The sequence below is a fragment of the Petaurus breviceps genome, unplaced genomic scaffold, assembly GCF_028583685.1.
Source record: "Petaurus breviceps papuanus isolate PSGF00001 unplaced genomic scaffold, PetGlider_PUasm1.0 428, whole genome shotgun sequence".
In the NCBI taxonomy this organism is placed as follows: Eukaryota; Metazoa; Chordata; class Mammalia; order Diprotodontia; family Petauridae; genus Petaurus; species Petaurus breviceps.
In genome coordinates this window covers 2,679,663-2,692,625 of record NW_027186331.1, presented here as the reverse complement: position 1 = coordinate 2,692,625, position 12,963 = coordinate 2,679,663, and the positions used below count along the sequence as shown (strand labels likewise).

Here is a 12,963-nt window from a genome sequence, read left to right as displayed (position 1 = left end):
TGCCCTGCTAACTCTCCAACCTGTTTATGGAGCTGGCACTTCAGGCTCTTAGAGTGTCCTACTGGGGTGGGTAGTGGCGCATTTCTCTCTGACTTCTTTAGAAGCACATTCCTTTGGGTCAAGGTGCCTTGCCCCAAGTGTCCACAAGGTCCTCCTTATCCTTGGGGGAGGGGAGGGGGTGCCAACAGTCTAGAAAATGGGAACATCCTCAACCACTAATACTCAAGCAGAAATTGCTGAGTGACCTGAGAGCTGAGATCTTCCAGAGAGAAGGGGGGAGGGAATGGCTCATTTTGAAAAAGAGGAAGAGGGGGAAAGAGTGGAGAAAAGAGAGAAAGAAGGAAGGAAGACTAGGAGACTGAAGAAGCTATGAGGGAGAGGGAGAAAAAGAAGAAAAGGAAGGGAGAAAGAGGAGAAGACAATGAAGGAAGAGGGGAAGAAAAGAGAAAGGAAGAGACAGAGGAGGAGGAGAAAGAGAGAGAAGAGGGAGAAAGGAGAGAGTGAAGGGAGAGGAGGGAAGAGAAAGGAGGAGACAGAAGAAATGGAAGAAAGGGAGAGAGAAAGGGAAGAGAAGGGAGGGAGAGGAGAAGGAGGGGAAGAATGAGAAGAAAAGGAAAAAGAGAATGAAGAGGAGAGAGGATTGAGAGGAGAGAAAGGAGAGGGGGATGAGTCCAGAAGAGAAAAGAAAGAAGGAGAATCAGAGACATAGAGCTAGAGAGGGACTCAGAGACCATCTGGTCTCACCCTGCTCATTTTACGGTGAGGAAACTGACTTGGCCAAGGGAGTCAGTGACTTGCCCAACATCGCACAGGGAGGCAGGATTTGAACCCAGGTCCTCTGATTCCAGAGGCAGTCTCCATTACACTGTCCTATGCTGAGAGGGAGTAGAGAGAGATGAGGCAGGGAGGGGAGAGGTGAGAGGCAGATGAGACAGAGACAGAGAGACAGACAGAGAGACAGACAGAGACAGAGAGAAGGAGGAGAGGGAGAGAGAAGAGGAAGGGAAGGGAAGATCTACAGAGTGATATCTGGCCAAGGAAGGCAGACCCGAATCTAAGCTCCTGTGTCTTTCAGAGCAATGGGGGAGGGTGAGTAGCACACTGGGAGGAGCTCTGACTGGGGAGCAGAGGAGCTGGGTTCAAACCCTGCCTCACCTGGGTGACCTTGGGTGAGTTCCTTCATTCTCTGACCCTCAGTATCTTCTATTACCGGCCCAGATGGACTTGGAGATCCTTTCTACCTTGAGACCAAAGAGTGTATGATCAGTGTCTGAGAATCTGTGGCTAGGGAGGGCCCTCAGAGAGCAGCTAGTCCAGCCCACTTCTGAGTGAGAGCCCCCTCCATGATGTCCCTGACCAGTGGGCAACCAGCTACTTCCTGATTTGGTTCTAACCTTGATACTGGAGAGGAGAAAACAGAGGCCCTGTACATAAAGCAATTTGTAAACCATAAACCAATAGATAAATGCGGACTGTTCTTCTCCAGCAGGGCAGGCTGTGATGTGTATGGTGAGATGCCAGGGGCTCCAGAAAGCACCCCTCCCCCATCCTCAGGGAGCCTGCCTCCCCAGACTGTTACACACAGCGATCTCCTATGCCTGGACTGCACTGATCCTTCTCTCCAGCTGTTGGAACGTTGGAATCTCCTTCATTAGAGAGTCAGCTGAGGGCCCCCTCCTCTGGGAAGCCTTCTCAGATGCCCCCAGGCGACAGTGATCTCTCCAGATTTCCCACAACACCAGGCCTGGCTCTCACCTTGGCCCCCTCCTGGCATTAAATAGATCTGAATTCCAGTTACACATCTTCCCAGGCACTTCCCTAAGTCAATCAGCTACACAGGTATTTCTGACCTGCTCCACTGTAGAGAATTTCCATACCTGGGTACTCCTGAGAAAGCTCCCAGATCTCCATAAGGCACCACAAAAGAAAAAGATGAATATAGAAATCTCTCCTCACACATAAGGCTGACCCCTCCCCAACCCCCCTAGTGATTCCCAGCTGTTTCAGGTTTTTAAATGTTCCCCAAATTGGGGTCCACTTGCCACAGTAATTGTACCAGAGGGTTTGTGGGCCCGGGTTGACAACACTCACCAATTCAAGTGTCAATTGAACACAATCCCAGAATTACAGAATGTTGGAGCTGGAAGGGGGCTAGCTCAGAGTCAAAGCCAGTCAAGCAGGAGGGTCCCTTTGAGGACAGACTCAACAACTAACTGGTCATTGGCCCTTTGTGTGAAGACCTCAATACTGGGGAACTCACTACCTCCCAGGGATGGGGAGCTCACTATCTCCCTACAAAGGCAGCCCATTGCACCTTGGGATAGCTCTATGTGGTAAGGACTTTGTCTTGATGGTCTCCCCATTCTGTACATGGTTCTACCCCTCGAGAGTAGATGAAAGGTAATGCCAGCAGGAAGGCACTATCATTGGGGGTAGGGCAGGAGTTGGGGGAGGGGGGGTCACTGAAAGAGACAACCAGGAAGTCTACTTCCTTCAGGAGATGGAATTGAAACTGAGTCTACCTGCCTCTGCAGGTAGAGTTTTTCATTCCTAGAAGACTTGAAAACCACAAAATTTCAGTCAGAAGGCACTTCAGTGGCCTCTTAGTCCAACTCATGCTTCAGCAGCTAGGTGGGGCAATGGACTTGTTTGGACTCCAGAAGATCTGAGTTCAAATCCAGCCTCACACAGTTACTAGCCATGTGACCCTGGGCAAGTCACTTAACCCTGTTTGCCTCAGTTTCCTCATGTGTAAGATGAGTTGGAGAAGGACATGGCAAACCACTCCAGTATCTCTGCCAAGAATATCCCCAATGGGGTCATGGATAGTTGGACATGACTGAGTCAGAATTCACTTGACAATGTACGAGACAGTTGGCATAGTAGGAAGGTTTATTAAGGACTGGACTAGATGGACCCTCCTAGCTCAGAGTCTAAGAAACAGGGATCAGGAATCTGAAGGGGCATCCTGAGAGATGCTGCAAGATCTGGACAGGAGAACTCAGTTTTAACCTTATTAAGCATCTACTCAGTTGGATGCAGTGAGGGTGACTAGAGCTCACACTCTAGTTAAAAAGAGAAGGTTGAGACTCAGACAGCGACATCTCTAATAAGGTCCTTATGTGAGCCTTTGTACACCCTTTACCCAGTACCTAACGGGCACCTAATCAGTGCTTTCTGATTGGCTGATCAAAGGGCTGACAAGTACAAACACCGGGTGAGCTCAGGGCAGGAAGGCTTTAAGGAGACTTCCATTACAGGACTACAGGTTAAGAGCCAAAAGGCACTGCAAGGTCCTCCAATCCAACTCCCTCCTTTTACAGGAGGGGGACACTGGGACCTGGGGAGAGGAAGTGATCCATTCGGTCACCACCAAACCCACAGCAAGCAACAGAGACAGGATTCGAACCCAGGTTGTTTGACTCTGAATCTACTTTATGAAATGGTTGGTAGTGGAATATAGTGGGAAACATTAAATGTAGAGTCAGGCGACATGGGTCCAAATCCTGAGTTAGCTCATTTTAGCCTAATACCTTAAGCAAATCACTCCCCCTCCCCCAGCCTTAGTTTCCCTATCAGTAAAAGGAGAAATGCCAATATTGTGATGATGTATATTATGTGTCATTATGTATTATATGTAAGTGTTTCTTCAGGTATGATCCCTCAAAAATCAAGCAGCAACCTTTCCACATCCACCTCAAATGTCTGTCAAGTGCCAGGAATTAAAGTGCAACTTCTTAGAGAGCAGGCTCTTTCTCTCTCTCTCTCTCTCTCTCTCTCTCTCTCTCTCTCTCTCTCTCTTTCTTTCCCCAGTGCCTAGTACAGTGAATGGCACACAGTAGGCCCTTAAACATTTGCTGGTTCAAAAGGTCTTATCAAGTTTTTTACATACCTCTACAGCCTTCTCTAACACAGATGTTGGTGCAGAAGCTATTATTATTTTTATAGTGGTATTCTTACAAATGCTTTATCACTGATTCAAAGCTGGAAGGGGCCCGAAAGATTTTCTAATCTAGCCTCTGAAGCAGCTAGAAGGCTCAGTGGAGAGTGCTGGACCTTGAGTCAGGAAGACCTGAGTTCAAATACAGACTCAGACACTTACTAGCTGTGTAAGCTAGTACATGTGACTGAGCAAATCACAACCTCTGTTTGCCTTAAGCCACCAGAAAAAGAAACAGGCAAACCACTCCAAGACAACTGCATGAGGTCAGAAAGAGTCAGACATGACTTAACAATAATCCAATCCCCTCGCTTTGCTGATGGGGAAACTGAGACCTTAGGGGAGGAAGTGACTCACCAGAGGTCACACAAGTTAACCAGGCAAGGATCTGAACCCCAAGCTCTCTCTGCTTCCTCTCTCTAGCCACTAGCCTCATGATAAATCCATGGGGGTCAAGGGCTGGGGCAGCCGTCTGCTACTAATTCAAGGAGTATTGATCAGGCGGCAAAGCCAAGTCTGCCTGCTAGGGCTCCCAGCCCTGCCCAACTCTCCATCAGGAGATAAAAATCAAATGGGTCTAAGGCGCAAGGCAAGCTTCAGCTTTGACACCCTAGAGACACAGCCTAGACATGGCCAACGTGGTGCCCCAGTGCCCAGGGAGGGCCCCCCTCAACACAGACACAGATACCCAGAAATACAGACACACAGATGCACACACAGACACACACACAAACACACACAGATGTACATACACACATTCTCCATGCATGCACACAGAGACACATGTACAGATATTCACACACATACACACAGATGCACACATACAAACTCACACACAGATGCACACACACATTCTCCATGCATGCAGAGACACACGTACAGATATTCACACAGACATACACACAGATGCATACACACACATTCTCCATGCATGCACACAGAGACACAGTACAGATATTCACACAGACATACACAGATGCACACACAAACTCACACACAAATGCACACACATATTCTCCATGCATGCACAGAGACACACGTACAGATATTCACACAGACATACACATAGATGCACGCACGCACACACACACACATCCCTTGGAAGTCAGCTGGACACTATGAAAACCCCAGCCTGTACCCCATGGCCCAGCGGCCCTGAATGCCGGGTTTCCCGGGTGTGGGCTTCATAGAACTGAGAGGTGGGAGAGACCTCAGAGAGTCTTCATTCCAATCTCTCATTTTACAGATGGAGAAATGGAGGCCTCAAAAGGGGAAGGGCTTTGTCCAGGGGTTTCTGCTTGGCCTTTCTCCCTCACCAGCTTCCTTGTGACCAATATTTTTCCCCGTTTAGACCAGAAGCACTTTGAAAGCAAGAGTTGACTTGGGATCAGAATTTGGAAATTTAGTCAGAAAAGACCTTGGCAGTCACCTTGCTCAACATCCTTAGTTCTACAGATGAGTAAAGTGAGGCAGCTTGGGCAAGATGTGGCCCAGCCAGTGTTTGAACCATGTTCCAAGTCCAGGGCCCTTCCCCCCACACTTCACCAACCCTGGACTTTGGATGCCTTCCCTGTCCCTCTTTCGGTGGTACCACCTCCTCCAGGACCCCCAAACAGTAACAATGTAACACCCTCCAAACAGTAACAATGTAACACCCTTCAAATGGTAATAATGTAACACCCTTCAAACAGTAACAATGTAACCCCTAGATGCACTTCCGGTAGTGCAGTAGGCATTTAATGAAAGCTTCTTTCCTTGCTTCCTTGGGCCTCACTGAATTATTTGTTTCTGTTTCTACCTTCCAGGAGTGAACTGAATTATTATATATTATAGATACCCAAAGAGGGCACCAGGGAAGGGTGAAGGAGGGTGAAAGACCTTCAGAAATCTGGGGCTCAACCAATCAATGAATCTACAAGCATGCCTTCCGCACCTACTATGTGCCTCCCTCCCCCTAGTCTGGAGAGCTGGGAATACAAAGAAAGATCCTTCCCCTCTGGGAGCTTCCATTCTAATGGGGAAGACATGTCGAAAAGGAGGCACGGAGGACAAATAGAGCTTGAGAGCTAGGGTGCAGCCCACACAGCACTAAGAAGATTGCCCTAATATGCCAGACACCCTGCCCAGTGCCTGTGTAGATGTGCCTGCCCTCAGCGGTGATCTCCCATTTACACTGCATAGGTCTTGTTCAGACATGGATGCTTGTAAGCTGCCTCCCCCACAGAGGGCCAGGACCCTGGTTCTTTGCATTTCTTGGTATGGATACCCAGTGCCCTGAGTCGGCCTGGCCCATTCGGGAGCAGTTTTAACTCTAAGGAAACCCAGTTTCTGACACTTAGCTAGATGGCCCTGGCCCAGTCATTTCAGCTCTTCAAGACCCAGGGAGGGAATCCCTTCAGACTCATCTGCTCCATTATAGATGGGCTGGGATTTCCACACAGTCAAACTCACAGAACTAGAGGTATTAACCTGGACAGGTATATGCTCCTAGACTCCTGGAAGGGTGGGGCTACCTTGTAGCCCTCTCTGCACTAAGTACAGGGAACAGCACCCAACCCTACCATATATTTATTAGACAAATAATGCTCAGAGCCCAAAGGGATGGAGACATATGGGCTCTTCTCCAACTCCCTAATTCTATAGGTGGAAAAACTGATGCCCAGAGAAGGGAACAAATCTGAAAAGCTGCAATTCTCCCAGACTCCAAGAAACCATGTGAAGGACTGTGGCCCAGTACAGTAGACAGAGCCCAGGACTGGGGGAGTTAAGAGGATCTGAGTTCAAATTCAGCCTCAGTCACTAGCTATGTGAACCTGGGCAAGAAACAGCCCCGTCTCATTCTCCTCAGCTTTGAAAGGAGAATAGTCCCCACCTGCTAGGTTTGAGGGGAAGGTGAAATAACACAAAGCATTTTGCAAACACATAAATGTTTATCATTGTTACTGCTCCCTGGCCATGTGACCTTGTGGTTTCCCTACTTCAGGGAGCTGTTGGGGTGCCCTGTAAAGATCCAAGTGTCCTTGACTTGGAGAGGTGGCCAGAGTCCCCAGTCCCATGGCTCCCAGGCTAACCTCAAGCTGAGAATATGGCCCTAGGCCAGACACTGCTGCCTGCAGCCTGGGGAGGCTAGCTGGTGGCCAAGCCCACCCATAGCCTTGGCTGGCTAGGAATAGAACTCCCAGGCTGCACCCCAAGGGCCCATCCAGGAAATAAGGCCCATGAGGAGACATGGGAAACCTGTTATCCAGAGAGCTGAAAGGAACAAGGAACAAGGTAAAGTCATCCGAGGAAGCCCCATGTTCAAATCTCACCTCTGACACATAAAGGCTTTGTGACCCTGGGAGGGCCAAAGGATCATATATTTGGAAGCCAACTTCAAGGTCATTCAATTCAATGCTCTCATTGAAGGAAACTGCCATCTGAGAGATTAAAGCTTGCCCAAAAAGAGGAGTAAGGGTCAAAGGTGGGATTTGAACTCAGAACCAGTTTTCTCCCTCTGGGGCTCCATTTCCTAATCAGTCAGGTGTGGACAGGAACTCTGCACAGAGTTGTCCTGAGATTCAGAAAAGCTGCTGTGGCCAAGGAGCAAGTGCCAAAATCACCACCAATTGCCCACTTTCCAAATCACCTGCAAAGAGCCCACCCTGAAAATAAATTCCTTCACCCCAAATGCCCCAAACTAGAGATTCACCCTCCAAGTGACACTCTGCCCTCTCCTCACTCCTTCATTCTACAGATGGAGAAGCTGAGGCCCAAAGGCCTTGCCCAAGGCGCCACTGTCCTTTTGTGGGGCAGCAGAGAAGCCAGGTCTCCGGATTCCCAGTCTGGTACCCTTTCCACTAAAGAGACGTAATGTCCTTCATATCTTTCTATAATAGGGTTTAAATTTTCCTATTATAATGAGGCTTAATGGCCCTCACATCTGCAGCAGGATTTAAAGTCTCCCATCTGCAATGAAGCTTGGCGCCCCCTCACATCTGTAATAGGGTCCCGTCTGTCATCTGCCAAGGGGCTTAATAGCCCTCACATCTGTATAGTTTTATACTTAATTGAATACTTTGAAAACAATGGCTCTGAGTCCTAGAAGGGACCTCAGAGGCCATCTATAGAAAACCCTTCAATTTGCAGAAAAGGGCACATACAACTCTTAAGTCTCAGAGGCAAGCCTTTAAGCCAGGCCCTGTGGGAGCTGAGTCAGTGCTCTGTCCTCTGTACCCTGTAGAAACCAGCCAGCAGGATGAGGCACCAGCTATTGCCTGGACCATAGGGCCAGCCTGCTAGCCACTGGGCCCCATAGACAGAGTGGGTATTGTGACCCCCAGCTCAAAGGGAGGAAAGGAAAGGGCTCTTCTAAGGTTACACAGTAAATCGGTGCTATGATTAGATTCTAGGTTTTCTGGTTCCCAAGGCAGTTAGGGCTGAAGACCTGAGTTCAAATCTATCCTCATACAAATATTAGCTGGGCAAATAAATTAACCTCTCTCTGCCTCAGTTTCCTCAACTGTAAAGTAAGGACCATAATACCTCCCAGGGTTCTTATGAGGATCAAATGAGATAATCTCTAGAAGGCGTTAGCCTTCATCATCATCATTCAGAAATATTTTTCTTTTCAAAATGCATATAGACGGCCTTCAGGTAGCAGCTGGGTGTCTGCTTGCCAGCTTGTTCAAGTACAGCTTGGGCCAGATACTTCTGAGTCCCCTTCTAGCTCTGAGATTCTGAAATTTTGTCATGATTGGGAACCTAGAAATTCATTCTTGAATAAGTAGTAATTTTTTGTGCTTGTGGATTTTTTCAATCAGTAGGTCTTAATAGTAGTAAAACTCTGCTCAGAGGGAAGGCAAAGAAATGTTCTTATTTTTAAAAGGTGTCCTTCGACTCAAAGGTTGGGAACCAAAGATCTACACCATTATTAGAAGCGGAGCCTTCCCAGAGGAGGACAACCCCTTCCTTCAACTGGTGCCTTCGCATCCTGTCCTGGGTGACTCTTGGCCCCCCCCCCCAATCTCCCAAATTGCCCCACTCACTCTGTTGACCTTAGGCTGATGATTGGATGGCTGGGCATCTGTTATCCTTAACTCTGGCTCCACGGCCAGGGCCCCCCCCCCCCATCTCCTTTTCCAGTCCCACATCCCTCTGCTGACAAGCCTTTGCAACACTGCTCTTGCATAATTCTTGGATAGCAACGGTCTACAGCCTACTCACACCCACTAGGCGCCTCTCCCTCGTCCTTTGGGTGACCCTCAACTTTCACTCTTTGTTAATCAGAGGATCCTATGGCAGTATCTCTAAATGAATATTAATGCTTAAAAAGCTCCCACTCTAGGTGATAACAAATAAAGAATAAGAGATTGGGAGGTCATTGGAGCCCATCCCCTTCATTTTAAAGATCAGGAGACTGAGGCCCAAAGTCCCTGGGGGAGCATGGAGGAGAGCAGCAATTCCACAAAGCCATTTTTCTAGTATCTAAAGGTTGGGAAGCTCTTTCCACACAATAGCCTGATGAGGTAGGAAGTGGGAGGACTATTTAGTGCCATTTTCCAGAAAGGAAAAGTGAGGCTGGGGCTGAGAGATGGAAGTGACTTGCCCAGGGATCCCAGAGTGAGTTGGTAGTCGAATCAGGCTGTGAACCCAGGCATCCTGATGCCAAATCTTTCAGTCAGCTTCCTCAGTTTTCTAAAAAAAAAAGGCATCTGGATGCTGCTGGGGCTCATTCTGATGGGCAGGGCCAGGTGACAGGGTGGCCCACCTCTGGGGAAGAATGTTTGACAACCTGGATACCAAGGCAGAAGAGAACAAAGAAGCCCCCTTGTTCAACCCCTTGTCCATGTTACAGGTGAGAAAACTGCGGCCCAGACTTGCCCAAGGTCATACACTTAGTAAGTGGCAGAACTGAGATTTGAACTCAGGTTGGCCGGTTGACATCTTCAGTCAGAGGCTGGATGACACCTTGTCATGAAGGTAAGTCTGAGGTGACCAAGGAGATGTTCCTTCTCTAGAATGAAATGTTCTCTGCATTCCCCTTTCTTCCCTTCCACCTCCCCCTGCTCCAGGCCCAAACTGGCCAGACCCAGGACTCAACTAGGCCTCCCTGTGTGGAAGATTGTGCTTTGACTGAGGAAAGAGTAGAGAGGGCCAAAGCCAGAGGGGCCTTGGAACAGACCACATGCAAGCAGTCTTAGAGCAGAGGATGTCAGAGCTAGGAAGGCCAGAGGAAGCCCTAAGTGCCCTCTCATTTTAGGTCACCTGAGGTTCCTGGTTAGAGAAAGGACTTACCCAAGGTCACCGAGCCAGGAATGGAACCCCAAGTCTTTCTACTCCAAATCTGGGGCTCCTGGGCCTCCCAGCCCCATCCCCCAACCCTGCCTCCCAAGCCTCATAAGACTGAGTTATGACTGACAGGCCCGTTTGGGGCGGCAGGAGCCAATGGCAGAGAGAAAGTATTGCCCAGGAAATCTGAACGCTGCAATTTGTTTTCATCAAAACACTGCCTATGGAACACAAACAGAGGCTGGCGAGTGGGGGGCTGGTGAGGCAAGCCAGGTAGGAGGGGCTCAGGGAGCCTAGACCCTCCAGGATCTGGGGGCTGCCCTCCTCAGGCCCCGGGGGCCCAGCCTCAGCCTCCCAAAGTCCTTCCTTCCCATAGCCGGACCCCTCCCCCAGATCCAGGCCAGCAGAGACCAGCAGACAGAGCCACAAGCCGCATCCTCCGGCAGACACACACAGCCCCCTCCCAGAAGCCGTCCATCCACTGTGCACCGGGCTGGCAAGACTGAGCAGCACCTCACCACAGGACTCTCACCCAGTGCGGGGCACTGCTCCTGGGGGGGAGAGGGGGGTGGGACGCGGGGGAGGGAGAAACCCGGGGTGAGTCAGGGTTAGAGGGGATGGCTGGACTGGAATAGTGAAGGGGAATGAGGGGTGGGGAGAGACCTGGGTGCTCAGACCAAGGAAGGCGGGAAGGGCACCCAGAGCCCGAAGGTACGTATGGGGGTGGAGGGGGAGGGGGGGCGAGGCGTTCAAGAGGTCAGCCGGAGCTAGACAGGAGCAGGAAGCTCAAGGAGTAGGGGGGGGGGTGCACTGGGAAAAGGAGGGAGGAAGGGGGGGGGGGGCGGTATGTAGAGAGCAAGGGGTCAGGGCAAAGCAGAGGATGGAGTTGTTCCGTTCTCTATCCTAGGTAGCCGCGCGCCTATGGCCATCTGGGCACTCCCCAGGGCCCGCTCTCCCGGCCCAACCGGGCTACAGCCCTCGGTCCTCCCGGTATCTCTTTCCCTCCTTTCTTTCGAGGGAGCAGAGCACAGCGCAGTCCAGGTCCGCAGCCCATAACCCAGAGCCGGGCCGGGTCAGGGATGGGGGAAGCCCCGAGAGGGGTGGAGTGTGGGGAGGCCCTGGCTACCAGGAGGCCCCGGGGATGCAGGCAGGGCGGGAAGGAGACCCCGACCTCCGACCTCCAGCTCCCCTCTTGGAGTTCCCCCTCTCCGGCGTCCACCTCCTGGATCCATGGGTGCCCTGGTCGGGGTCTCCCCCCCCCCCCCCCCCCCCCCCCCCTTTCGGGTTCCCTCTCCCCCCCCTCGCTCCCCCGCCCCCCCCCCCCCGCCCCCCCCCCCCCCCCCCCCGCCTGCGTCCCCCCCGCCTCCGGCGACCCCCTCCCGGCTCCATGGGCGCCCTGGTCGGGGCCTCCCCCCCCCCGCCTCCGGCCCCCTGATTTCGGTCCCCTGCTCCAGTTCCTCGCTCCCCAGCCCCCTGGTCGGGCCCCCCAGCCTCCGGCCTCCGAGTCTGGGTCTCCCCCACCCCCGCCTCCAGTCTCCAAGTCTGAGTCCGTACCACCTCCTCCCCCAGCTCCGTGGTCCGGGTCCCCCAGCCTCTGGCCCCCCCGTCCGGGTTCCCCCCGCCTGCGGTCCCCCGGTCCGGGTCCCCCCGCCTCCAGTCTCCTAGTCTAGGTCCCCCGGGCGCACTCACGTGAAGACGAAGAAGAGCGTGGAGGCGCCCACCAGGAGGGCGGCGGCCGTGGAGACCGGGATGTACTTGGTGGGCTTAAACCTCTTTCCGGTGCCGAGGCCGGGCATCCTGTGGCTTCCACATCCCTCCGGGCCCCGGCGGGCGCGGGCGGCGGCAGAGGCGGCCACGCAGGGCCGGGCGCCGTGGGCCGGGGGCCGCGGCCCCGCTCCGGCCGCCCGCTCGGCCTGAGACGCGGCCTCGGACCCCGAGCCGGAGCCTGTGGGGTTGGCAGCGGCCCCGGCGGCGGCGGCGGCGGCGGCGGTGGCGAGTGGCCGTGGGCCGGCCAGGGCAGAGCAGGAGCGGCCGGGCCGGGACGGAACGGGACGGGACGGGATGGAGGAGAGCGGAGTGGCCGCGGAACCTGCCCGGGGGAGCGGGAGCGGGAGCGGGAGGGGACGGCTGGGGGGAGGCGGGAGGGGTAGGGGGCGGGCGCGGGGAGGGACTGGGACCAGCTGACCCGCGGCGGCGGCGGCGCAGGAAATCCCACCCACGGGGGAGGGGGAAGCGGGGGGCGGGCCGGCCCAGGCTGATGTCAGCGCCCCTTAAGGTGGCACCGAGGCCCCAGCGCCGGGCGGTGGTGGCGGGGCTGCCTGTCGGCTCTTTCCACACGCGCCCTGGCACTGGGTGCGGGGCAGAGCCCACCCTGCTCCCAGGCTGGAACACTGGAGTGGCGAGAGTGACAGATGCAGTCACTGGGGACCTGGGTTCCAATTCTGCCTCTGACACCTAGCTGAGAGACCCTTTCTGAGCCTCAGTTTCTCCCTCTGTAAAAGGGAATTGTGAGAGGCCCCAAACAGAATGTGCCGATCTTAAAGCCTAGGAGCGATCAGCTACCCCTGTTACTTAGGTACATACCCTTCTGGGGCTACCCTGGTCTTCTTCCGCCCCCAAACCCCAACCCCACCTAGTCCATCCCTAGGCCCTCAACGTGGAGCTTTGGATCCAGAGGCCTTGGATTCGGGTCTCCACAGTTACAGCTGTTGGGCCTTTGACAAATACCTTCACCTCACTGAGCCTCAGTTTCC

General features: G+C 53.0%; 1 protein-coding gene across 3 annotated transcripts in view; it reads right to left on the bottom strand.

Moving 5' to 3' along the window:
• ZDHHC8 (zinc finger DHHC-type palmitoyltransferase 8) overlaps window positions 1–12,048 on the bottom strand; it is a 76,126-nt gene extending 64,078 nt beyond the window's left edge. For all 3 annotated transcript variants that reach the window (XM_069100865.1, XM_069100863.1, XM_069100864.1), the window contains exon 1: window positions 11,900–12,048. In XM_069100865.1, the coding sequence (XP_068956966.1) occupies window positions 11,900–12,006 (107 nt within the window). In that variant the 5' untranslated portion in view covers window positions 12,007–12,048. The remainder of the gene's footprint in view (window positions 1–11,899) is intronic.
• Between the last annotated feature and the right edge of the window lie 915 nt (window positions 12,049–12,963).